This window comes from Coenobita brevimanus, chromosome 40, assembly GCF_032717465.1.
Source record: "Coenobita brevimanus isolate Jiangsu-jjx chromosome 40, ASM3271746v2, whole genome shotgun sequence".
NCBI lineage: Eukaryota > Metazoa > Arthropoda > Malacostraca > Decapoda > Coenobitidae > Coenobita > Coenobita brevimanus.
Genome location: NC_136993.1, coordinates 24,752,208 through 24,779,724, shown reverse-complemented (window position 1 = coordinate 24,779,724; position 27,517 = coordinate 24,752,208). Strand labels below are relative to the sequence as shown.

The window sequence follows — 27,517 nt, the reverse complement described above, 5'->3', positions numbered from 1 at the left end:
CTGAATGTATAGTGTGGTTGGATGATGAGGAAATGGTAAATGTGACTGCATTTAACCTGTAAAGTACTAAGCTCAACGATTGACGTTTTTTCACAATTTTTTCGAATGGACAATGAATGTTGATCGTGCAACTTCCACACAAAAACCTGGTGGCAGCTTGCTTCACCCCAGCTGTGATGTAGATGGCTTCTGACCATTCAGAACTAAGTGCTGGACATGCAGGAGGAAGGATCCAGGTCCGTACCCAGGTGGTGGGGGTGTACAACCCCACCTTCCTCTCGCTGCGGCCTTTCTACCCTCCATGCATGAACGACTTCCTCCAGTCCTTCCCTCCTATTCCTCCATTGCACTTGAACCTTGACTTTCACCACCACCATGTGGTGGCCAGAAAGTCCGCTCCCCCAGCCTCTGTATGCTCTTGCATCCATTACATACTTCTCATTCAGTCACCCACACACACAAAATCCAATCATTGCCTTCTGTTCATTCAGTTGACCATCCACCCTTCTCATCACTCACTAAAAAAAAGTAAAATGAGTGAAAGAAAAGCATTTGGAGCCGAATGGTAATCACCCTCCAGAATAAGTTGCTGGCCAAATTACAAGCCCTGTCCCCCCACGGGGTGGTTCGGGGGTGGTCCCCCCCGTGGGGGGACGGGGGAGCTGGTCTCCACGTGGGGAGACAGGGGGGGATGTCACACTCCCAGGGCCGGTGGTTGTCGCCCCCCCGGGGAGGCAAGGGGACAGCTGACGCTGTTCTTAAGAAATAATGGTGTTAAGGGCAGGCGATAAGAACTATTTTTTTAATGCAAGAAAAAAGGAACCAAAGGCCAGGGACCCGCAAAAATTTCCTTCCAAGAAAAAAAAAAAAAACAATGCAACAGGCAGCCAAATTTAAGATCTGTTCATTTCAGTATGCCTGGGCACACAGCATTTGAAAGCCTGGAGATCACAGGAAGTAGGAACTACAGAGGCAGATAGTACCAAAGTTGACCTTTGCACAAATGAAAGACTGGGAGTAACGGTTAACACTTACATTAGGGAGTTGGACAGAAAAGGGATGAGAGTTTGTTGCCAGACGGGTGCACCCGTCATAGAGGTGGAAGCAGACAGTTCATAGAAACAGCAATAGTTGAAGAAGCAGTAGAAAAGAGATAAAGATCCAACAGCACAGCGATGAGATAGAAATTGATGGAAGCCAGTAAGAGTAGGAGAGTTAATGAGACGAAAAGCCTTTGCCCCACCTTGTTGAGTAAAGCTGTATGTGGGGAGCCTTCCCAAACATTAGAGTTGTACTATACATGGGGACGAATAAAACTCGTGTATAAAGTCAACAATTGTGAGGTGTGTAAAGAAGGTACGGAGTCGGCTTAGCACATCCAATCTCCTGGAAGCAGATTTTAGTCAGCACAACGAAATTCCCGGTTTGACATATTTTAGCCGAAATTAGCACAATTTCAAAACTAATTTTGCATAGTTTCCCTCCTGTGACATTGTATCACTGCCTTGAAGTAACATGGATATCCCACGCTCATTGAGCTTTTAGAAGTGGGTGTTAGCATAATATTAACTGCTCCTCGCCCTTCCTCTCTCCTTCCCCTAATCTTACCTAATTAATGACATACAACTGTATGGAATAAATATTTATATATTGTTTAGTCATGCCGTATAGGGGGTCCAAGTTACATTAAATGCCGTTCTGGTAGCGAAAGATGCTTCATTCTGCAACATTTTGCTGAGTACACTGAAATACAAAAGATACATGAAAATTTATATGCAACAAAATTATACTTTTAATGGTAATCAGTATTATTAGAGTACGCTATAATCAAGGGACAACTGTACTTTTATTCTTTAATTCAAGATTAATCTTTCTATGGTTGGTGGCTAGATTTTTCCCTCAGCTAAGTATAACGTCTGATAATATATTTTATCTACTTAATGTATGATGTGGGATCCTATGATGGGTGGCTTGGACAAGTGAACGGCCAGGCATTTCTTTCGCTACTCAGAAACGATTTCTTTTCCCACGAAACAGTACCTTCGATACCGTACTCTCGCATCTTATCACTCAGCCTCGTTCCTGCTGTAGATCCTCCAGTGTTGCCATCCCCTCGACAACCCTATGCAGATAATGAAATTACCATGCATCCGGGGTTCTTAACAAGGGGTATCCATACCCCTTGGGGGTTTGGACACCAAATCCTGGAGGTATGAGACTCATTCTTTGAAAAAAGTAAGAAACAAAATTTATTGCTTTATAACAAAGTAATGTAGCAGAATATGGCTTGGATAGAATTAACAATTTTAAGAGTGTGATAAAACTCGTCAACTCTGAGAAGTAAAGTTGCTGTTTTTAACCTGAAACAAGGGAATCACAGTTATCTTGTTGAATAGTTGTAGCTAGCTTTTGTGACTGTTTTATTTGTCATTTATCCACAAGGAAATAAATTAGATAAAATCCTAATGATTTTCTTTCTTGTTCAGTTTGTTGTTGTCAACATGTAAAGTAAAACCACGCTACTGACATCTCTAATGGTACTGGTGATGGCGATGACTTTGACAGTAGAGAAGGGGGTATTGTTATCGCGGGCAATCAACTGGAGGTGTACAGGGAAAAAAGTTAAGAGCCCCTGCCCTACATCACCCGTCATTAATTGTCATGGAGAGAGAGAGAGAGAGAGAGAGAGAGAGAGAGAGAGAGAGAGAGAGAGAGAGAGAGAGATGGAGCCTGTGTGGTACAGGGGTAGTGTGCCATATCTTGATACCCTGAAGGTTTCATGTTGATAGCTGAAGCCGATCATGACCATTAATGGTGCTAAAAGAGGACGATAAAAACCAGTTGACCTTTGGCAGCTATTTTGGTGACCTTGACCTTGACCCAGAGTGCCCATTTTCGAACTCGTCCACGATTTTGACAATATCCTGATACCCTGAATGTTTCATGTTGATCACTCAACCCGTTCAGATATATAATGGTAACACACACACACACACACACACACACACACACACACACACGGTCAAAAACATTGTCGCTCCACCTTGGTAAAGGCGGGAGATATTTAATCAGGGGATAGAGTATGAGTCAGAGTAGTGAGTAATTCTTAATGCAAAACAAATCATAGTAAAATGACGAACAAAGAAACCTAAGGGATACTATAAGTCATACCAACCAGGAATTTATGAGTGGGCGTGGGGGGCGTTCCCCCCCACCCCTACTTTGGCAAACTAAATAGTAACTTGTAACAAGGGCAATGCTGTTTACTAAAATATATGCAATATTTATTTAACTACCCTTGTATTTCCCTGTATTATTGTGTTGCTATGATTAAAACAAACACATTAAAATTGAATTTTGATATATTGATTGCTTAAATGCATTAAATACTAATTCGGTTAGGAATCACTCTCTCTCCCCCCTCTCCTTATAAGTACTGGATCTGGCCCTGATAACGGAGTATATGTGAGAGAAATGAAACTAAATAGTGTTTGATGTAGAGCTATGGAGATATTAGACAGCTTCTACTTTATTTACTGAAGGATATCTCTCTCTCTCTCTCTCTCTCTCTCTCTCTTAGATTTGTCATTTTAACATCCATAAATGAGAGGAGCTCTTCAGCGATATATTTTTGCCTTATGCTCTTATTTTCTCTTCAGGTAATGATTAGCCGGTAGGGTACATATTCTATAGTCTGTACGATGCATATTTTAACTACATATTTCCAGTTAGTTTCTATTATGTACAGCCGCGTTAATAAGTAGGGATACATATTTACCCGTATTACCTACTCCAGTGTTGGCTTTCGGTGAGATGTGTAACCGTTTCACTTACTGCCTGGTGCACTGAATGCTACTGGTCATCAACTGCCAACTAGTGACGGAAATATTTCCAGTCCTCACCAGGAATGTACATCATAGTACACAACACGAATAGATGTGTATCCTTTATTATGAATGTGATCGCACTTTCATAACCAATATTCACAGTACACGTGGTATACATTCTGTATCAAAGTATTTGTTTTTTGCATAAAAAAGAATAAAGTAATGGGCAAGTTCGCATATAGTTAGCACAACGAAATTCCAGGTTTGGCATAGTTTGGCCCAAATTAGCACAATTTCAAAACTAATTTTGCATAGTTTCCCTCCTGTGATACTGTATCACTGCCTTGGAGTACCTTGGATATCCTACGCTCATTGAGCTTTTAGAAGTGGGTGTTAGCATAATATTAACTGCTCCTCGCCCTCCTCCTCTCCTTCCCCTAATCTTACCTAATTAATGGCATACAACTGTATGGAATAAATATTTATATATTGTTTAGTCATCCGTATAGGGGGTCCAGTAAATACATTAAATGCCGTTCTGGTGGCGAAAGATGCTTGTTTCTGCAACATTTTGCTAAGTACACTTAAATACAAAAGATACCCTCCATCTCGTCCTCGACATGCCTCTCCCTCTCCCCTCCTCCACTTCACTCACATACACCTTCCTCGTTAGTCTCTCGTTGTCCATCCTCTCGACATGGCCAAACCATCTCAGTGACTTTCTTCTGAAGCTTTCTATCACATCCACATCCACATCACAATGCTTCTTCACTTCCTCATTTGTCAATCTGTCTCTCCATGTAACTCCCCATGCTCCTTTCAAATAATTTATTTCCACTGCTCTCCCTCTTGACTTGTGTCCTTCCAACAAGGTCCAAGCTTCACATCCATACGTTAGAGTTGGTATCACAATACTATCACGCAGCGGATTTTTTACTTCCATGTTCACTTCCCTCTCTCTTATCACTGCTTTTAAAAGAACCAGCCACCTTTCTTCCTTGCTGTACCCTTTCAAGCTCTTCATCGTTTAAACTTTCATCCTTACTCATTACATTACCCAAGTACTTGACCCCTCTGGTACGCAATTCTCCAGCCTCGACTATCCTCCAGGACGCAAAAACAGGCCTATTTTCGACTTTCTCAAACGCTAAAAGTTTTATGGCAGATTTATAGAACTTGATTTTACACACCTGAAAACGGAAACCCTACCCTCCTAGACCCAATAGTTACCGAGCCATGGCCAGCCAAAATTGATAATACTTACCCATCGTGGCCGTGCGAGAAAGAAAAATACGCCGGGGAGGGGGGGTGAAGATACCCCGTGCTAGTGGGTGGGGGAGTCGGGGTGGGTGTACGGGGATGGACGTGGAGGGAGGGTAGGGGGGAAATACTCTCTCCCCAGATGACTGGGAGGGGACATGGGGGGGGGATCCACATCGGAGGGGTGGAGAATGCGTGAGGAGGGTGTGGGAGGGGTGGTGGTGGTGGTAGCTGGTTTTTTTTTTCCAGTTCATACTCTCTCTCTCTCTCTCTCTCTCTCTCTCTCTCTCTCTATTTATTTATCTATTTATCTATAGACAGATAGATAGATAGACAGATAGAATATATATATATATATATATATATATATATATATATATATATATATATATATATATATATATAATATTTGGAAGCTCTAACTACAATAGTCACATGACGGTCTAGTATTACTGTAGGACAGTGTTAACGGCATTGGTTGTGAGCCACGGGACTGTGACCGCAAGTTAAAATGACACAGTATGGTAATATGAGTGACTCAGACACAGACCCGTTCCTAGCGAGGGTCCAGCAAATATTGAAGGTCACTGAATATTTAACATTTACTTTCGTGAGGCCACATGCAGATTCGGTTGCTTGTTTGGTCCGTCACTGTATTAATTATTTAGAACATTAATATAATTGAAATATGTATGAATAAACTATTATATGGTAAGGCTCGTTGAAGATGGGCTTGGCTTCAATGGTTCCCTTACAGAAAACATACAGTACTTTAAAATGGTAAGTATAATAATTTTATAAATGAAATATATTTAGGAACTGTGCAACAAACAAACAAATAAACATAAAAGCTTATACGAATTCTGGAGTCCTAGGGAGTTTTTCTGCAGAGTTTCATCATAATCAGTCCACACGTCTAAGAGCTGTAGCTGGATATATCCTTATACAGACACACACTGGACCATTACCGTGTAGTTTATTTTTTTCTATTGTTGATGGAGGCCATCTTGGATACTGAAAAATGCTGAACATTTTCTGTCTTCCTTTGGATTTAGACCCCGCACCCACTGATCATGATATATCAAACAAAAATAAGATGTACCTACCCATGCTTAAGGCTATTATACAAGATCTAGATTGCAAATAGGGCAAATTTCATATCATTATATACATCCTCGGTTTTAGTTACAAAATCTGGAAATGTGGCATGTCACTGCTCTACTCTATCTACCTACGTACTACCTACCTACCTACCTATTTACCTTTCTCTCCCCCCACTGAGGAGCAGAGTGTAGCACCAGTCGAGGAGGGCAGTACTCCCAAGGTGGATGGAAAGCTGATGACAGGGAGAGCTGGGGCTCCCGTTTCATCAGCCCTCGGGATTAGGTCCCGACCATCCCCCTTTGCTGAACTTTTTCAGTGTCTCAGTAACACTGAGAGTAGGCCAGCATGTTCTCCAATACAAGTTTAACTATCAACACCAAACTACATGCACAGTACTCACTACACTTCATTTTCAAAATTCAACCAAAAGGGCGTCGTTTAACCAAGCCTCGGAGTCCCTGGGGGGGGGGGGACCATAAATGCCCCCATCTTCCGCCCCTCTCCCGGTGACGACTCGAGCTGCCTGGAATCACTGTCTGACTCTCTTCTTCTTCATTTCTGCAACATTCCCGGCTATTCTGCTAACTTTCGCTCTGTTGAACACCACCTCTCCTTCTCTAAACCTCACGTTCTTTTTCTAACTGAGACTCAGCTGTCTGAGGCAACTGACAGCAAACCCTTTTCTGTATCCTCCTACTTTCTCTATACTCATTTCAAAGCCAAAGGTGGATGTTGCATATATGTATGCAACGACTTATCTTGTTCTCATGTTCCTGAACTCAATTCTTCTGAATTCTCTACACTTTGGCTTCGGCTTTCCTGTCATTCTCTAACTAAATATATGTGCTCTGTTTACTTATCTCCTAATTCTACTGACTATCAAAAATTCTTTGACTATCTTACTTCTACGATGGAACACATTCTATCCATCTCTCCTTTCTCCGAAATCTCTGTTCAAGGAGATTTCAATGTTCACCACCACCTTTGGCTCTCCTCTCCTCTCACTGATCCACCTGGTGAACTAGCCTACATCTTTTCTATCCTTAATGACTTAGAGCAGCTTGTACAGCACCCTACCGGTATCCCAGACCGCCTTGGAGAGAGCTCCAACATACTTGACCTCTTCTTTATTACTACTACTCTTTCTGCTTACACTGTTAATCTCTTCTCTCCGTTGGGCTCCTCCGATCACAACCTTATCACCTTAACCTGTCCTATTGCTCCGGTACGACCTGTGGACCCTCCAAAGAAACGTCGTCTGTGGCACTTTGGAGCTGCGGATTGGGAGGCCCTCAGGCAGTACTTCTTTGATTTTCCCTGGAATGATTATTGCTTCCATGGCCGGGAGCCATCTAAGTGTGCCTTGCACATTACGGAGGTTATTCTCTCGGGCATGGCAGCATACATTCCTTTCTCATATCCTCTGACGAATGCAAGAAAGCCATGGATTAATCACGCTTGTTCTAATGCTGTCCACAACAAGGAGAGGGCCTATAAAAGGTACCAGAGCCAACCCACCTATGAATCACATATTTTGTACGTTTCTGCCCAGAATCCTGCTAAGTCTGTTTTTCGCTCTGCTAAAATAATTTCATCCGTACTAAATGCTCTCAACTCTCCAACTCGAATTCTTCCCGCTCCTTCTGGCACCTTGCCAAAAACCTTTCTAACAACTTTACCTCGTCATCCTTCCCTCCTCTTTTCCACTCCGATGGCTCTGTAGCTATTTGAAAGAGCAGATCTCTTTGCACAGACTTTCTCCTTCAATTCCACCTTAGATTATTCCGGTGCTGTTCCTCCATCGCTTCCCCCCTCTGACTTTCTCATGGCTGATATTAAAATTTCTTCAGCTGATGTATATTCGGCCAGTGCTGGCCTCAGTACTAATAGGGCATATGGGCCTGATGGAGTCCCTCCTGTTGTTCTCAAGAACTGTGCTTCTGTGCTTACACCCTGTCTAGGCAAGCTCTTTCGCCTTTGTCTACCAACTTGTACCTTTCCTTCTTGCTGGAAGTTTGCTCTCATTCAGCCAGTCCTAAAGAAGGGTGACCATTCCCAACCCTCTAACTATCGTCCAATTGCTTTAACATCCTGTAGCTCAAAAGTTTTCGAGTCAATTCTTAATAGAAAAATTTTAAAGCATCTTTCCTGTCACAACCTTCCTTCTGATCACCAGTATGTTCCATCAGGGATGCTCCACTGGCGATCTTCTCACCCACCTTTCAGACTCCTGGTCATCCTCCTTTCGGGACTTTGGCGAAAGCTTTGCCATTGCACTTGACATCTCAAAGGCTTTCGATCGAGTCTGGCATAAATCTTTAATTTCCAAACTGCCCTCTTATGGTTTCTATCCTTCTATCTGTGCCTTCATCTCTAGCTTCCTTTCTGGTCGTTCTATAGCCGCTGTTGTAGACGGCCATCGTTCTTCTCCTAGATCTGTCAACGGTGGTGTACCTCAGGGCTCTGTCCTATCACCAACTGTCATCCTTATATTCATCAATGACCATCTAAGCTGTACATCTAACCCTATCCACTCTTATGGTGATGATTCCATCCTTCACCTTTCCATTCGGTTCCCGCAACGTCCATCTCAGCAGTTACTTCAACAAACAAGGGATGAGGCTATGGCAAACCTAATGTCTGACTTGGCTCGTATCTGTGACTGGGGTAAAATAATCCGGTTGTTTTTAATGCATCAAAGACTCAGTTTTTACACCTATCAACCCGCCAAATCTTCCACAGGTATACCCAATAATGTTTAATAATATTCAGCTTAATCATGCTTCATCCTTGAACATGCCTGGGGTTTCATTTACTCGGGACTCATTTTGGAAAGATCATATTACCTCTCTTGTAAAATCTGCTTCCAAGAGATTAGGTGTGCTAAGCAGACTCCGTTCCTTCTTTACCCCTGCACAATTGTTGACTCTATACAGGGGTTTTATCCGCCCCTGTGTAGAGTACAACTCCCATGTGTGGGGAGGCTCCCCACATACAGCTCTTCTCAACAGGGTGGAGTCAAAGGCTTTTCGTCTCATCTTACTGACTCCTTTCAGCCTCTGTCTCTTCGTCGCACTGTTGCATCTTTATCTCTTTTGTGTCGCTACTTCAATGGTCACTGCTCCTCTGAACTATCTGCATGCATTCCTCCACCTCTATGACATGCGCGTAGCACCCGTCTAGCAGGAAACTCTCATCCCTTTTCTGTCCAAGTTTCTAATGCAAGAGTTAACCGTTACTCCCAGTCCTTCATTTATGCAACAGGTCAACTCTGGAACTGTCTCGCTCTGTCTGTATTTCCTGCTTCCTATGATCTCCAGTCTTTCAAACGCAGTGTGTCCAGGCATCTCGAAATGATCGGATCTGAATATGGCTCTTTCTTGTATTTTGTTTTTCTCTTGGAAGGAACGACACTTGCGGGCTCGCTGCCTTTGGTTCCTTCTTCCTCGCATAAAAAAAAAAACTTAGCTGCCTTACTACTTAACGGTAACAATAAACATCTCTGTCTGCGTCCCTCCCTTACTACGTATGTACGTAATAATCTGTCCATGTTTGTGGCCTATGGAGAACAACTGATCGAACGAATGTCACGACGAACTGAGAGAAAAGTCTGATGAGTGGTGATGAGTTCTGCAAGAGCATGTTAGACATGGTTATGGTTGCAACACCCTGATGAGGGAGGGCTGAATGGAAAGTGCACACAAAGGAGGGTTGATCTCAATATCGCTTCAGGACTCGATTATATAGGATGAAATTTATTATTTTATATGACTGTTAGGACGTGTTTCATTATAAATATATTTTTTTCAATTGTAAACCAATGAATTTGAAATCCAAGAAGATTAAGTGGCTGAGTGTGAGTTGTATACTTAAGAAACTTCTGTTTTACCATTAATCCTTGAAGGACTACCTATCTGTTGTACTCTGGTTAATGCGAGGCAATTATACTTGCCAAAGAGGAATCTCTTGATGTTCAGGGATCAAATCAGTGGTAAGTAGGAGAGGCATCTTCCTACCACCATTTCTCAGATAATTTTGTTGAACATGCCCTCTTTCAGGTAATGTGTGCTATGTCTTAAACCAGGTAATGTGTACTCTGTCTTAAATCAGTCTTTAGATTTTCAATAATGGTTCATGGCTTCTTTAAGTTCTTGACGAAGTTAGAAAATATGTGATAACTGTGCAATTGGAGTCATCACGAATTCTAGTTCATGGTCTAGCCCGCCAGGTGTCCACAGAGTAGCTTCCGGACAGGAAGCTGAAACTGTGGACAGCTCGAAATATCCATATATATGTATATATTTCTATATATTTTTAATGAACATATTATTGTCATGTATTTTCTGTATAACATGTAATGTATATGTAGTATTGTACGATAACCGCAAGTGCTTCTTTGTCCTTGTGTTCGTTGCTGAGTGCATTCAACTTGGTATATAATTGGCACATACTTCACTCATTTTTTTTTTTTTTTAAATCCAGCAGCAACATTCAGTGAATTCCTCCAAGTATTTGGTTGCAGTACGTTCCATTACATGGCAGTCATCTATTCTTAGGAAAACCGTATGTAGTGTCTCGCACTTATACCGAAATACATGTTTTCCCGGCTTGAACAATAACAAAGCCAGTCCAGCTGACCGACCCCGGATGTCATCTCCATGGAGTGACATGATGGAAGTTACCATTATGCTCAGTGCAGATGCACTGAGTGCCCTTCTAGCTGCTGTTTTGAAAGTATACACATGTTATCCCAAGTATTGTGCCATTTATCAACAACATTTTATGAAATACATGTAAGGAAGATGGTTCGATGTCGTACTGACCTATAGGCATAACTACAGGTCGGCACTGAGTTGCACTGGCTTGTGCCCCCAGTGGCTGGGGGCACAAGCCAGTGCAACTTAGTGCCGGTCCCAAGCACGGATACATGGGGAGGATTGCGTCATGGATGGGCATCCGACGTAAAAACCCTAGCTAACTCATTATGCGGAGCACAAAAGGAAACTTCATACCTGATCGGTCATGGCCCGGGTCAACAACGACATCCATCGGTGCTGTTGTCCAACAGGGGGACGGTGTAAAGTATGCGACTGTTGGACAAAGGAAGGAGAAGAGGAGGAAGACAGTTCCAGAGGAAGCATGAGAGAAGGGAGAGTAGAAGAGTGGAGACGAGAGTGGGATCTTTGAATGTGGGCACGATGACGGATATAGAGAGAGAGCTGGCTGATATGATGGAGAGGAGAAAGTTGGATATACTGTGTGTGCAGGAAACAAAATGGCAGGGGAGTAAAGCGAGGATGATTGGAGGAGGGTTCAAGTTGTTTTACCATGGCGTGGATGGGAGGAGAAATGGTGTAGGGGTGGTAGTGAAGGAAAAGTATATAGATTGTGTATTGGAGGTGAAGAAAGTGTCGGATAGAGTAATGAGTTTGAGGATGGAACCTGAGGTGGTCCTGATTAATGTCATCAGTGCATACGTCCCGCAAGTGGGGTGTGACTTGGAGGAAAACGAAGAGTTTTGAAGTGAAGTAGAGGAAGTGATTCAGAGCAAACCCAGGGAGGAAAGAGCGGATTTGAATGGACATGTTGGAGAAGGAAATAGTTGTAACAAGGAGGTGAGAGGCAGGTACGGTGTCGGGGAGAAGAACACTGAGGGTTGAATGGTGCTGATTTTTCAAAACGGATGGAGAAGGCTGTAGTAAACACTTATTTCAAGAAAAAGGAGGAGCACAGGATTCCGTATAAGAGTGGGGGAAGGAGGACGCAGATAGATTATATCCTATGTAGGAGATGCAATTTGAAAGAATTCAGTGATTTTAAGATAGTGCCAGGGGAGAGTGTAGTAAGACAGCATAGGGTGTTGGTTGGAAAGATGAGTTTGAAAGTAAAGACAAGGAGGAAAGTGAGAGCTAAACCAAGGATTAGGTGGTGGAAGCTGAAGGAGCAAGACTTCAGTAGTAAATTTAGGGATGAGGTGAGCCAGGCTTTCGGAGGCAGGGAAGACGAGGACGGATGGGCAGTTATCTCGGAAGTGGTGAGGGAGCTAGCCAAGAAGGTACTTGGGGTGACATCGGGACAGAGGAAGGAAGACAAGGAGACTTGGTGGTGGAATGAGGAAGTACAGGATAGCATAAATAGGAAGAAGCAGGCAAAGAAGATTATAGATAGCCACATGGACGAAGAAAGCATTCAGGAGTATAAAGAGACGAGGAACATAGCCAAGAAAGAGGTTGCTAAGGCAAAAGAAAAGGCATACCAGAAGCTGTACGAAAAGTTGAATAGTAAAGATGGGGGAAAAAGACCTGTATCGATTAGCCAGGCAGAAAGATAGAGCTGGGTGAGATGTGCAGCATGTTAGAATGATAAAGGATGCAGATGGCAATGTACTGACAAGTGAGGAGACTGTACTAAGAAGGTGGAAGGAGTATTTCGAAGAGCTGATGAATATAGAAAATATGAGAGAGGGAAGGTTGGAAGAGTTGGAGGTAGTGAATCAGGAAGTGCAAGAGATCAGCAGAGAGGAAGTGAGGAGTGCCATGAAGAGGATGAGGGATGGCAAAGCAGTGGGCCCAGATGGTATACCAGTGGAAGCATGGAGGAGCTTAGGAGAGATGGCTGTGACGTGGTTTACCAGACTGTTAACAAATCCTGGAGGGTGAGAGGATGCCGGAGGAGTGGAGAAAAAGTATTCTAGTTTCGATTTTCAAGAACAAGGGTGATGTGCAGTGCTGCAGCAACTACAGAGGTATAAAGCTGATTAGCCATGCAATGAAGATATGGGAAAGAGTGGTGGAAGCTCGGCTGAGAAGAGAAGTGAGGATCTGCAAGGAGCAATTTGGTTTCATACTAGGGAGAAGTACTATAGACGCCATATTTGTTTTGAGAATGGTGTTAGAGAAGTACATAGAAGGCCAGGAGTTGCATTGTGTGTTTATAGACTTGGAGAAGGCTTATGATAGGGTACCGAGAGAGGAGCTGTGGTACTGTATGAGAAAGTCAGGAGTGGCAGAGAAGTACGTGAGGGTGGTGAAGGACATGTACGACGATAGTGTAACAGCAGTGAGATGTGCAGTAGGAAGGACTGAGGGTTTCAAGGTGGAGGTGGGATTGCATCAAGGATCGACTTCGAGCTCTTTCTTGTTTGCAATTTTGATGCACAGATTGACAGATGAGATTAGACAGGAGCCTCCGTGGACAATGATGTTTGCTGACGACATTGTGATATATAGTGAGAGCCGGGAAGAAGCTGAGGCAGAACTTGAGAGATGGATATATACACTGGAGAGAAGGGGAATAAAAGTAAGCAGAAGCAAGACTCAGTACATGTGTGTAAATGAGAGAGATGACATGGGAACCGTGAGGTTGCAAGGTGTAGAGGTGGCAAAGGTAGATGAATTCAAATACTTGGGGTCAACTGTACAAAGTAACGGAGAGTGTGGTAGAGAGGTAAAAAAGAGAGTGCAGGTGGGATGAAGTGGATAGAGAAAGGTAACAGGAGTGATCTGTGACATAAGGGTCTCTGTAGAAATGAAAGGGAAAGTTTATAAGACTGTAGTAAGGCCAGCCATGTTGTACGGAATGGAAACAGTACCACTGACAAAAAGACAGGAGGCACAATTGGAGGTAGCAGAATTGAAGATGTTGAGTTTTTCACTTGGAGTGACGAGGTTGGACAAAATTAGAAATGAACATATTAGAGGGACAGCGCATGTAAGTCAGTTTGGCGACAAAGCTAGAGAGGTGAGACTGAGATGGTTTGGACATGTGCGGAGGAGGGATGAGGAGTATGTCGGGATGAGGAGTATGTCGGGAGGATGATGCTGGAAATGGAGTTACCAGGCAGGAGAAAGAGAGGAAGGCCAATGAGAAGATTTATGGATGTAGTGAAGGAGGACATGCGGGTGGTAGGTGTAAGAGAAGAAGATGCAGAAGACAGAGTAAGATGGAGACGGGTGATGCGCTGTGGCGACCCCTATGGGGAGAGCCGAAGAAAGAAGATAAATATATGCACAGTATGATACAGGCTGATTGTGAGATCAGTCATTTCATAATTAAGGTTTGTTTAGTTTAGGTTTATTTAGGATAGGTGAATCTAAGATAAGGTTAGGTTAGGTAATGTTAGCTTATGTTTGGTTAGGATACGTTAATTAGGTTAGCTTAAGTTTGGTAAGGTTAGGTTAATTTAGGCTAAAGACATGGGAACAGTAACTTCCAGCATAAGGCACTCCGCTCATAATGACACTGGCAGCGTGATTCACCCTGTAATGCTAGGTGAAATTAGGCTCGACTTCTCGTTCCTCTTTCACCTAACGTGGAGCGGGGTCCTCTTTCGAGACCGGAGCTTAGTGCAATAAAGAGAGGCAGGACACAAAAACTCTAGGCAACAACATTTACACGTATATTACCACAATCAGACACAGGACAAATCAGCAGATATTACTGCACAATACATAGCAATATAAAACCTTATCTAGGATATGTGTATCTCACAGGATACTTGCTTCTCTGATAATAATGACAACAATATCAACCCTAGTGTATCAGGAGTGCAATAAATATAGGCACGCACGGGGGCACGGGAGAGGTGTTGAATCTCACGAGGAGGAGATAGGGGAGGTGCGGGAAGTGACTTGTGACAGCTAGGGAGAAGTTAAGGTAATACTAGAGAACGGCAGATATTAGCCGTGAAGTTTATATGGTTTCCACTAGCCAAGGGACTTTGGTAATTGATTTTATTCTTGATTCACACTCACTCAGAATATTGGAGTGAGAGGGGGTGATAAACAAGATTTATGGGTAGCGTGGGGGAGGGAGAGAACACCATTAATACTTCCTTTCACAATATTCCTTCACAGTAATGGGGGTATGTCCTTATAGGGGAATCTCCCGGCGGCACAGGCTTATAAATTGTATAACGGGGATGTCACTCATAATTATAGTCAATCAGATCTTGTTCCACACTCTCGTCCTTTAACTTCTCACTGTGATCTTATTTACCCCGATATTCACTATATGAAATCCCTGCACAATACTTACATTAGGGGAAATCACACTTAACCTAAATCACACGTGCTACAATATCACAAGTATTCATCAGGGAGATAGGCAGGAACATGTCGTCGGCGATCCTGCCGGGCTAGGGGCACCGCCAATGCGAGGCGTGCCGAGAGGGCACAAGATAACTCGTAAGGGCATCCTCTCGCGTCCTGGGCTTCCCGGGGCTTCCGGGCTTGGCTCAGGCATGTGGCTCTCGGAACTGGGGCCGAATAGCTCCAGGAACCTCTGTGATAAGTCCCGGCGTCGTGGGGGCGTAGAGAGATCACGCCTGGGTGTCCGGGGGAGAGCCGGGAGAGACTGTGGGCTGCGGTCTCCAGCGTTTAGGGGCGCCGACAGAGGAGGGCTGTGGCAGCGATTTCCACTGGGGTCCGTCAGGTGCGTCTGCTCTAGAGCCCGGCGTGGGGAACAGAGACTAGGGGAGGCTGTGAGGCCTGTCTGGGTCACTCTGGGACAGGAAGCCTGGGCTCTAGTCTCATGCCGTAGGGACGTCTCTCTCCTTACCTCTCTCTGCACACCCTCGGAGCGACAATAGATCGTCTCACGAGGAAGGGAGCGACCATAGGTCGTCTCTACCAAGACACTCTCGGAGCGACCATAGATCATCTCACGAGGATGGGAGCGACCATAGATCGTCTCTACCGGAGCACTTTCGGAGCGACCATCGATCGTCTCACGAGGATGGGAGCGACCATAGATCGTCTCTACTGGAGCACTTTCGGAGCGACCATAGATTGTCTCACGAGGATGGGAGTGACCATAGATCGTCTCTACCGGAGCACTTTCGGAGCGACCATGGATCGTCTCACGAGGATGGGAGCGACCATAGATCGTCTCACGAGGATGGGAGCGACCATAGAGCGTCTCTACCGGAGCACTTTCGGAGCGACCATGGATCGTCTCACGAGGATGGGAGCCACATAGATCGTCTCTACCGGAACACTTTCGGAGTGACCATAGATCGTCTCATGAGGATGTGAGTGACCATAGATCGTCTCTACCTGAACACTTTCGGAGCGACCATAGATCGTCTCACGAGGATGGGAGCAACCATAGATTGTCTCTACCAGAGGGGTGCCATCTGGACTGTCTTTTTCAACTCCACCCCTAGCTGACTCAACAATTCCACTCGACGAAGGTAGTGTCCTTCTCCTACGATGGCGACGGCGTGGTGGCTGCATGACACAGGGGCGCACGGCCCGGGCTGACATATGTCACTGTTGCTGAGAGTGGTGGTGACTGGTGGCGGCTACCCCGTGGGGTCCGTGTGGGGGTGTCGGCGCATCCTCGGGCATAGTAAGCTGTGTTTGGCTTGCCCTGTCGTCGGGGGTACTATGGTATTTCTCGGGGGCACTGTTCTTTAAGCCACGCATTTTACCACTCTCCTCCTGTAAAAAGTCATGTCCTCGTGGCTGGAGGTGGAACGCTTGTGTGTTGGAGGTGGTGTAGACGAGCTGGAGGTGTTGCAGCGCAGTTTGCCAGGCGACAGTGTAGGGGTTCTCTTCTTGTGCTGGGTTGCAGGTGAGGAAGAGTGTGGAGGTGGCGGTGATAGACCTGAGGAGGTTTAGCAGATGGTGTGGCCCACGGAGTCTGTGGTTCCTGCCAAGGGTAGGTGCCCATACGACCCGCTTCACTCTCATCTTGCTTGGTGTGGCTGTCGGTGTGCTTGGGGGCTGAATGCTGGATACTGCGGGTAAGGGCCGGGTTTTGTGCCGTGGTAATGCGGCGTTGAGTCTCTGGGGAGTACAGGTAGAGGGGATTTGGGCCTGATGTAGCTTGACGGTGTGAAGTCATGGAGAGGTGGGTGGTGTAGGGGTGTGTATCGGGCGGGCGGGTGTGAGAGGCGGCCCGAGCGGGTGGTGGTGGTCTTGAGGGTCGGGGTGGGGGGAGAAGTGGGCGTCTGGGATGGGCGGGTTGTTTGCGTGTTGTGGGCACGGTGGGGCGCGGTGTTGGCGGAGTGGGTGTACGGATGGTGGGTGGGGGAGGGGGGGTGGTAGTGGGTTGTGGTGAGGGTGTGGTGGTGTGGGCGGAAGATGTGGGAGTGGGCGTTGAGGGGGAGGCCATGGAAGGAAGGGGTGAGGGTGAGGGAGGGGTGGCGGGGGAGGCATCAGGTGAGGTGCTGGGGGTGGTGGTGGCCGGGGAAGTGGAGATGGTGGGGGGGGGCGGAGTGGGAGGGTGAGGAGGAAACACAGCACTCATATGTGACTGTAGAGGGTGGTGTGGGAGCCAGAGGGGGCTGTGGGTGTGGGGCTGGAGCAGGGGAGGTGGGCGTGTGGAAAGGCCACACGTGACAGTTGTAGAGGGTACGGGGAGTGCTGTGATAGTCTACGACTACTTGGTATGGGTTGGGGACTTTGGTGATTGTGTGGGGCCCCGTGAAACGGGGGGCGAGCTTGTGGGAAGTGGGAAGTTGGGCGACGATGACTGTGTCACCCGGGTTGAAAGGGTTGGAGGCTGTGTCGGGTCCAAGGTCTAGGTTCTTTTGTAGGTGGTGTATCCGCCCTTTTAGCAGGTGTAGCGGGTCTGTAGTGGGAGCGGAAGCGGGCGGTTGCAGGTGATGGCGTAGGGGTAGTAGGAGGGGGGTTTCGCCAATGATTCTTTCGTGGGGCGAAACCCCGTCTTCTCGGGGGCACGAATTCATGCCCCATTGGACAATTTTTACATGTGCCGGCCAATTGTCGTCTTTTGTAGCCTCGATTCTGGTGCGTAGCTGATTGATAAGGGTACGATGGCTACGTTCACATACCGCGTTCCCTTGTTGCCAGTATGGGGAGGAGTGGGAGATCTTGTACCCGAAAATCCTGGCTAGTTCTTCCCAGACTTTTCCGGAGAACTCGGGGGCATTATCAGAATGGATGGCTTGGGCAATGCCAAAGTAAGGGAACACGTTTTGGAGCAGGGCATCGGCGACAGCGACGGCATGATGTTCCTTAGCTGAGCAGGCTACTACGAATTTGGAGTATGTGTCTACAAAAGTGATCACGTATTTATATCCAGATTTAGGGGGAAGAGGGCCTACTACGTCGATCACCAGGAGTTGCCAGGGCTTGTGGGCGGTGATATGGCCAGATGGCCCGGCGGTCCGGGTGATGTCTTTCCCAAGCAAGCAGGCGCAGCAAGTCTGGATAATTTCCTTGGCGAGGGTGGAGGGATTTGGGGCCCAGTAAATATCATTGAACACCTGTAGTAATTTCTTGGTGCCCAAGTGGATGCCGTTGTGGGCATGTAGGTGGCGCAGGGTGTCATGTGCCGCATCGGGGGTCAAGAGGATGTGTCCGGACGGGGTTAGAAAGTGGTCGCCCTGTTGGCACAGCTTGGGGAATAGGTGAGCAGGGATCCAGGGGGGCCGTTCCTTGTGGTGCCAGAGTTGTAGTAGGTCGGGGTCCGGCTGTACCGCGTGGATGGGGAGGCGGGAGAGGGCATCTGCATTGGTGTGGAGCTTTCCGGGTCTGTATGAAATCTCGTACTGAAACTCCTCTAGGGTGTCATGCCACCGGACGAGTTGGGCGTTATGGCAGTCTGATTGGCGCAACCACTGGAGTGATTGGTGGTCGGTGATTATCGTGACTTGGGTCCCAGAAAGATAAGCCCTAAAATATTGGAGGGCCCAGATTATGCCGAGGCATTCTCGCTTGGTGGCGGCATAATTTTTTTTGGCTGGGTTCAGAGTGTGGCTGACGCAGGCGATGATGTGTTCCCGGCCGGCCTGTACCTGGGCTAGGACGGCGCCTATCGTGGTAAGGGATACATCCATGTAGAGGCGAAAAGGGAGGGCATAGTCGGGGAAGGCCACGATGGGGGCCGAGACAAGCTTGTCTTTTAGCTGTTGAAAAGCAGCTCGCCGATCCTCAGTCCAGAGGAAAGGTTCCCCTTTTCGTGTCAAGTCGTGAAGAGGCTTAGCAATCTGCGTGAATCCCTTCATGAAGCGACGGTAATAGGACGTGAGTCCCAGGAAGGCGTGGACGCCGTGAACATCCTGCGGAGGTGGTATGTCCGCCATGGCACGGAGCTTGTCGGGATCTGGGGAAATTCCTGCTTGGGAAATAGTATGTCCTAGGAACGAGACAGACTTAGCAGCCAGGACACATTTAGAAGGATGTAGCTTGAGGCCTGCCTGGCAAATTCTGGTGAAAACTCGACGGAGGTGCTGCAAGTGGTCGGCCCAGGTCTGGCTAAAAACAATGACGTCGTCAAGATAAGCTAAACATATTTCCCAAGTGAGGCCGCTCAAGACAGATTCCATTAGTCTGGAGAAAGTGGCAGGGGCGTTGCAGAGGCCAAATGGCAGAACATTGAATTCGTAATGTTTGCCATTACTGGTGGAAAAGGCCGTCTTGCCTCGATGGTCCGGGTGGACGGGGACCTGCCAGTATCCAGACTGGAGGTCGAGGGTAGAAAACCAAGACGCCCCGTAGAGGAAGTCTAGGGAATCGTCAATGCGGGGGAGGGGGGTGGCATCTTTAATGGTGACGTCGTTCACACGGAGGTAGTTGATGCAAAACTGCATCGTGCCGTCTTTCTTTTTTACTAGAACAACGGGGGAGGACCACGGGCTGGTGGAGGGGGAGATAACACCTGCCTCTTCCATTTCGCGCACCTGGCGGTCCTCCTCTTCTCCCTGTCGGGGGTTCTTGCGTCGGGAAGGTTGTCATATAGGTGGGCCTGTCGTATGGATAGTGTGCGACAGGTACGTAGTATGCCCTATATCTGCTGGTCCTGTCGCAAACAAATCCTGGAAATCCAGGAGGAGGTGGCGTAAGGTGTCTGACTGCTGGTTGGAGAGATGGTCAGGGATGGGGGGTAGAGGGGTGGGGAGGTGGGAGGAGGATGGGGCACAGGGCTCGGCTTCCTCCATCTCTCCGATGATAAGCCCTTTGGGGAGGGTGAGAGGGGACGGGGCGAGATTGGTGATGCGGATGGCGGCGTGGTGGGGAGGGAGGAAGGTGGGGGACACCAGGCAGGCAGAAAAGGGTCCGGAGGGGAGGAGGGAGGAGAACAAAACGGATGGACCTGAGGGCCTGTTAAGGGGCACCCATGCCTCATGGTGGGAGGGGATGGTAACGGCGGCGGAGATGGTGGCAGGGAAAGAGGGGGCAGGAGTGGGGTGGAAAGGCATGGGAGGGGGAGGAGAGGGAGGTGGAAAAAGGGGGGAAGAAGGAGGGCACTGGGGGGAGGAAGAGGGCGAATCCTCTGGCTGGGGCCGCGGCGTGCATGTGCAAACGGCTGGGGTGGAATGGGGTGGGAGGCGGAACTGGAGTTGTCAGTGGCGACAGTCGATCATGGCTCCAAGATTTTGGAGCAAGTCTAGCCCTAAATACCCATCATAACTCCGGCAGGAGGAATAAAAAATGATGAATGAATGTTGGGTGGACACTGGCTGGTGGGTGTCGACCCGTAGGGCCCGAGTTTCCCCACGGATGGGCAGGGGGCCATCCCCCGCGTCCACAAGGTGGGTGGTAGTAGAGCGGAGTGGGCCAAACCGCAATTTGTAGCGGGAGAAATAGTGCCTGTAAAGGCAGGACCTAGCCGCTCCCGTATCGACTAGTAGTCTGGCCTTCACGCCGTTTATTTTCATCTTGTGGTATACTGGGGGGCGATACTTAGGGGTGGTGGCTCCCGCCACCGTGGGTTGGTGCGGGGGCGGGCCTAAAAATCCAGCTGGCTAGGGCTCTCGTTCTCCTGTTCCTGCTCTAGTTCTCCTGGATGGGGCTCGTCCACGGGCATCAGCTCGTCCCCTGGGGCCTCGCCTTCTAAGGCGGACACTTTACACGAACCCGGGGCTGTGATTCTGCGGCGAGCAGCTTTAAGCTGGTCCCGTATGTCATGAAGGGGGTAGCGGGAGTTGCAGGCTGTGAATTCCCACGGGTTGATAAGAATTAAGTTCGGGTTTTCTCGCGGGGCGGGGCGCCGACGGGAGGGGTGTGCCCTGGGTGGGCTAGGCGTCGGGGTCGGGCTGGTGTGAGGCAGAGGTGGACGCGGTGTGGCTGGGGGAGCCGGGGGTCGGGTGGGGAATTTCTTAACAACATTAATTTGTTGTGGAGAAAGGCAGGCGGTCAGGAGGCGCCGCATTAGCTGTACTTCTCTATCCATGTCTCCTGTTGGGTCATGGATAGTGAAGTGTTGTTTCACAACACTTGGGAGTACTCTGAGCAGAGTATTAAATGTATGCTGATCCCGGGTTTCCTCATCTGCCTCCGGGTAGGCAGCAGTAACCAGGCTTCTATCCTGTATCAGGGTATTATCTAAATCCCTGTTGAATGAAAAACTATCCAATTTCGATAGAGCCACTACTTTCCCTAATGATGGGGTGATGGCTTGTACAGTGAACTTTGTAAAGTTCTGCCAGGTGAGTTCTGGGACGATTTTTGGCGCTATGTTCGCCGCCGCTTTACCCAATAGTGGTAGTGTGACTGCAATTTTTTGTTGGTCATTTTCAAAGCCAATATCCAGTAAGGGTTTAATTATTGCCAGATATGTGTGCATATCATACTGGTCAGGGTCAAACTTGGATAACTGAACGTGCAGTTTGGTTGCCATTTTGCCAAATATTTCCTAATTACCTCTCTCTTACGCCCGGGTCTAGAACCACCACTGGCCACCAGTGTAATGTTAGGTGCAATTAGGCTCGACTTCTCGTTCCTATTACACCTAACGTGGAGCGGGGTCCTCTTTCGAGACCAGAGCTTAGTGCAATAAAGAAAAGCAGGACACAAAAACTCTAGGCAACAACCTTTACACGTATATTACCACAATCAGACACAGGACAAATCAGCAGATATTACAGCACAATACATAGCAATATAAACCCTTATCTAGGATATGTGTATCTCACAGGATACTTGCTTCTCTGATAATAATGACAACAATATCAAACCTAGTGTATCAGGAGTGCAATAAATATAGGCGCGCACGGGGGCACGGGAGAGGTGTTGAATCTCACGAGGAGGAGATAGGGGAGGTGCGTGGAGTGACTTGTGACAGCTAGGGGGAAGTTATGGTAATACTGGAGAGCGGCAGATATTAGCCGTGAAGTTTATATGGTTTCCACTAGCCAAGGGACTTTGGTAATTGATTTTATTCTTGATTCACACTCACTCAGAATATTGGAGTGAGAGGGGGTGATAAACAAGATTTATGGGTAGCGTGGGGGAGGGAGAGAACACCATTAATACTTCCTTTCACAATATTCCTTCACAGTAATGGGGGTATGTCCTTATAGGGGAATCTCCCGGCGGCACAGGCTTATAAATTGTATAACAGGGATGTCCCTCATAAGTATAGTCAATCAGATTTGGTTCCACACTCTCGTCCTTTAACTTCTCACTGTGATCTTATTTACCTCGAAATCACTGCACAATACTTACATTAGGGGAAATCACACTTAACCTAAATCACTCGTGCTACAATATCATACGTATTCATCAGGGGGATAGGCAGGAACATGTCGGCTATCCTGCCGGGCTAGGGGCACCGCCAATCCGAGGCGTGCCGAGAGGGCACGAGATAACTCGTAAGGGCGTCCTCTCGCGTCCTGGGCTTCCCGGGGCTTCTGGGCTTGGCTCAGGCGTGTGGCTCTCGGGACTGGGGCCGAATAGCTCCAGGAACCTCTGTGATAAGTCCCGGCATCGTGGGGGCGTAGAGAGATCACGCCTGGGTGTCCGGGGGAGAACCGGGAGAGACTGTGGGCTGCGGTCTCCAGCGTCTAGGGGCGCCGACAGGGGAGGGCTGCGGCAGCGACTTCCACTGCGGTCCGTCAGGTGCGTCTGCTCTAGAGCCCGGCGTAGGGAACAGAGACCAGGGGAGGCTGTGAGGCCTGTCTGGGTCACTCTGGGAAAGGAAGCCTGGGCTCTAGTCTCCTGCCGTAGGGACGTCTCTCTCCTTACCTCTCTCTGCACACCCTCGGAGCGACAATAGATCGTCTCATGAGGAAGGGAGCGACCATAGGTCGTCTCTACCAAGACACTCTCGGAGCGACCATAGATCGTCTCACGAGGATGGGAGCGACCATGGATTGTCTCTACCGGAGCACTTTCGGAGTGACCATATATCATCTCACAAGGATGGGAGCGACCATAGATCGTCTCTACCAGAGCACTTTCGGAGCGACCATAGATCGTCTCACGAGGAGGGGAACGACCATAGATCGTCTCTACCGGAGCACTTTCGGAGCGACCATAGATCGTCTCTACCGGAGCACTTTCGGAGCGACCATAGATCGTCTCACGAGGATGGGAGCGGCCATAGATCGTCTCTACCGGAGCACTTTCGGAGCGACCATAGATCGTCTCTACCGGAGCACTTTCGGAGCGACCATAGATCGTCTCTACCGGAGCACTTTCGGAGCGACCATAGATCGTCTCTACCGGAGCACTTTCGGAGCGACCATAGATCGTCTCACGAGGATGGGAGCGACCATAGATCGTCTCTACTGGAGCACTTTCAGAGCGACCATAGATCATCTCACAAGGATGGGAGCGACCATAGATCGTCTCTACCGGAACACTTTCGGAGTGACCATAGATCGTCTCACGAGGATGGGAGCGACCATAGATTGTCTCTACTGGAACACTTTCGGAGTGACCATAGATCGTCTCACGAGGATGGGAGCGACCATAGATCGTTTCTACCGGAACACTTTCGGAGCGACCATAGATCGTCTCTACCAGAGGGGCGCCATCTGGAGTGTCTTTTTCAACTCCACCCCTAGTTGACTCAATAATTCCACTCAACAAAGGTAGTGTCCTTCTCCTACGGTGGCGACGGCGTGGTGGCTGCATGACACAGGGGTGCACGGCCTGGGCTGACATATGTCGCTGTTGCCGGGAGTAGTGGTGACTGGTGGCAGCTACCCTGTGGGGTCCGTGTGGGGGTGTCGGCGCATCCTCGGGCATACTAAGCTGTGTTTGGCTTGCCCTGTAGTCGGGGGTACTATGGTATTTCTCAGGGGCACTGTTCTTTAAGCCACGCATTTTACACCCTGTGCAGTATGGAGCGATATTCGTTTGAAAAATGGACAGTTGCACAGCTTAAGCAATACAAAGAAAGACAGAGATCAGTGCCTCATTCGGAATATAGTAAAGGAAAACTAATACAGCTAGTGAGAATCTCTTGAACATCCCGATTCACTGGATCAAGTTGAGCTAACTGATGGCAATAGCACATTCCAAGTAATATACAGTCGTATCACACTTGGTTCAAATTTTGGAGCAGTCTGCACATGACGTCACGCCAGGTGTCCCGCAGCCCGGCGGCAGCCGGCAGTTGGCTCGGGGCAGCGGTGGGGACAAGTTGTGTCTTCCCTCAGTCTCTGCTCACTCGTGCGGGAATTTCAGATGTGCGGCTTCTGAAAACATGCCAGTTTAAATGTGGAATAATTTCCGAAGGTAAAGAGGTCAAAATTAGATTCAAAAGTTTACCTTTATCAAAGAAAATTAAAGATAGTTTTATAAGAAATGAGTGACGTTTGAAGAATATTATCCAACCACTGTGTACACGTACGTCTGCAAGCTGTGATATAATACATGTCTGCATTTGCTTCAAATGTCACTCATCGTTTTATTAAACTTTATAATCAACTTTATTTTTCTTTAATAATGGTAAACTTTTAAAGCTAATTTTGACCTCTTTAGCTTTGGAAATTATTCCATATTTAAACTGCTTATATTGCAAGCAGATTACATTTATATGCGTAAAAAAAAAAGAGCAGTAGATTTACCACGCTCCTCAGTGTTGCACAACCAATGAGCGGTCTTAATTCAAACGTTTCTTGGCTCTAGCCAGTGGAACTGAGTGAACAGGGTATTCTTGTCACTCTTGAGTTATCCGTTTACTTTTCGTTTTCTGTGGAAGGCCATCTGATGTCATCCTCATGACGTCATCCTCCTGCGTGTGAAACGACTGTATACCGTGGGCAAGAGTGTACGAGAATCGAGACGGACTGTTTGTGTTAATGGGAAATTATTGGTATTCCCAGATCCCCATTTATTAACAAATTACGATGATAACACATTTCCTATCCAGTCAGTAAAATATCTTGAGCATATTGCATGGAATCTCGTAACCTTCCATCTATTTTCTCAGAACTCTCGTCGTTTTGGTTTCTTCTTAGCTGAGGGAAACTTCACCCAGTCTCTAACTTCAGCCATAGAAGGATACTGATTAGCATTTTTCTTGAATCCGATGAGCAGTCTACCACTGCACAAACAAACACAGGCATCGTCACTCTAAATGCCTGAGAATCGCTGTGTTTATGTTGACGGTCTGAGACTTATCCCTTGAATGATAATCGTGCGCCTGGCAACGTGGCGGTCATCTGCATAAAGATGCCAGAGATTCCTCATTTCATATCTTAGCCAATATATACCAATATTCACAGAGAGTGACATGCGTTTATACTACCTTTAACAATCATACCATAGTTTCTGGTACATAATAAGCCACTTCAGTAACCACTGGCCATTCTAGAATGTGAAAGGGCCCTATATTGGTATTTGTTAAATTTCCTTACAAATTATGCAGTATTCACACAAGGATGACATGCTTTTATTAATATTAATACTATATATTTAGATATACTTTGAATAATGAAAATTACTTTCAAGTATAGTTTAAGCTAAGCAACAAGAAAACTATAAATCCGTAACTGATTACTCTCTACCGCCCTTTGTCCCTATTTTCTGAGAACGACACTATGGACAATTGGCAGACTAGACCATGAACTAGAATTTGTAATGACTCCAACTGTCTTAAACAAATTACACGAAACATTTATACCTCTGGGCAGAGCATCGACCCATGCAATAGAGAAGTGGCCCGCTGAGCAGAAGTCCCACTGTCAAGGCGAACCATGTGTACTGTGTGAAGGGCCACAGGAGGGCCTGCCAGCGTGGCTCTGGTGGGGGTACCCTCAGCATGATGCAGTTCATCTATAAGCATCAATATACACAGTATTTACCATATACATATATATATATATATATATATATGGTGAGGAATTGGAAAATGTGAGTACGTTTAAGTACTTGGGTAGTGTGATGAGTAAGGATGGAGGTTTGGAGGGTGAAGTGCTTGAAAGGGTACAGCAGGGAAGAAAGGTTGCTGGTTCTTTGAAAGCAGTGATAAGACACAGGGAAGTGAGCATGGAAGTGAAAAAGTTACTACATGACAGTATTGTGATACCAACTCTGACGTACGGAAGTGAAGCTTGGACATTGTTGGAAGGACACAAGTCAAGAGTGAGAGCAGTGGAAATGAGTTATTTAAGAGGAGCCTGTTGAGTCACGTGGAGAGGGACAGGCTGATGAATGAGGATATAAAGGAGCGTTGTGGTGTTGATGTGGATGTGATAGGAAGCGTTATGAGGAACACACTGAAGTGGTTTGGTCATGTGGAGAAGATGGAGGGTGAAAGACTGACGAAGAGAGTGTATGTGAGTGAGGTGGAGGGGAGAAGAGGGAGGGGGAGGCCGAGGATGAGATGAAGGGATGGAGTGGAGAGGTATATGAGAGAGGGGGGTGTGAGTTGGGAGCAGGGCAGTGAAATGGAGGGGGACAGGGCGACTTGGAGGCGATTTGTTTGTGGCCACCCCAAACGGGATTGAGGCGTCTGGCAATAGATAGATAGATAGATAGATTTATGTATATATGTGTGTGTGTGTGTGTGTGTGTGTGAAGTTATTAATAAGTTGGAAAAAAATATTAAGTATTTGGGCGATGGAACTGAGTGTTACCTGCGTTAAGACCGCAGTGGAAGTACAAATGGGTGTGTTTGTCTCTACGAATCCTGCAACAGATGACAGGGAAGCATGAGTGAAAGGAACAGGTTTGGATGGATATCGAAGTGTGTCTGGATAGTTTCGTGTGAGTGAGAGGTCGATTCTAAATGGCGATTTGATTGCAGAAGTAGATAATATAAGAAAGGAAGGGTTACTTAGTGACATCAAGCATCACGGGTGAATTAGAATGAGAACATACATTGCCGGACATACATGCTGAGAGGTGACTGGCTCTCACGAATACCTCTTTAATCACAAATGGATACACAAACATGAATTAAGGATGGGCAAAAAGAATGGAAGGTAGAATATTGAGTAAAAAGGAATGACTGATATACAGTACGTGGATAAGCGATTGATGAAAGAAGTGTTAGATATTATGATAATTTCATATATAAAGATGGGCTATCGGATCACTGTGTAGTTTTATCAGAATTGTGGATAGGGAGCAGGAATATCCTCTAATTCTGAACAATGTCCATCTTAAACCTGCATCAAC

The 27,517-nt window shown here is 47.0% G+C and overlaps 1 protein-coding gene across 1 annotated transcript in view; it reads right to left on the bottom strand.

Moving 5' to 3' along the window:
* LOC145396999 (putative glutamate receptor) overlaps nucleotides 1-27,517 on the bottom strand; it is a 144,788-nt gene that overhangs the window by 98,434 nt on the left and 18,837 nt on the right. The window contains exon 3 of the mRNA XM_080270223.1: nucleotides 26,019-26,170. Coding sequence (XP_080126349.1) covers nucleotides 26,019-26,170 — 152 coding nt within the window. The remainder of the gene's footprint in view (nucleotides 1-26,018; nucleotides 26,171-27,517) is intronic.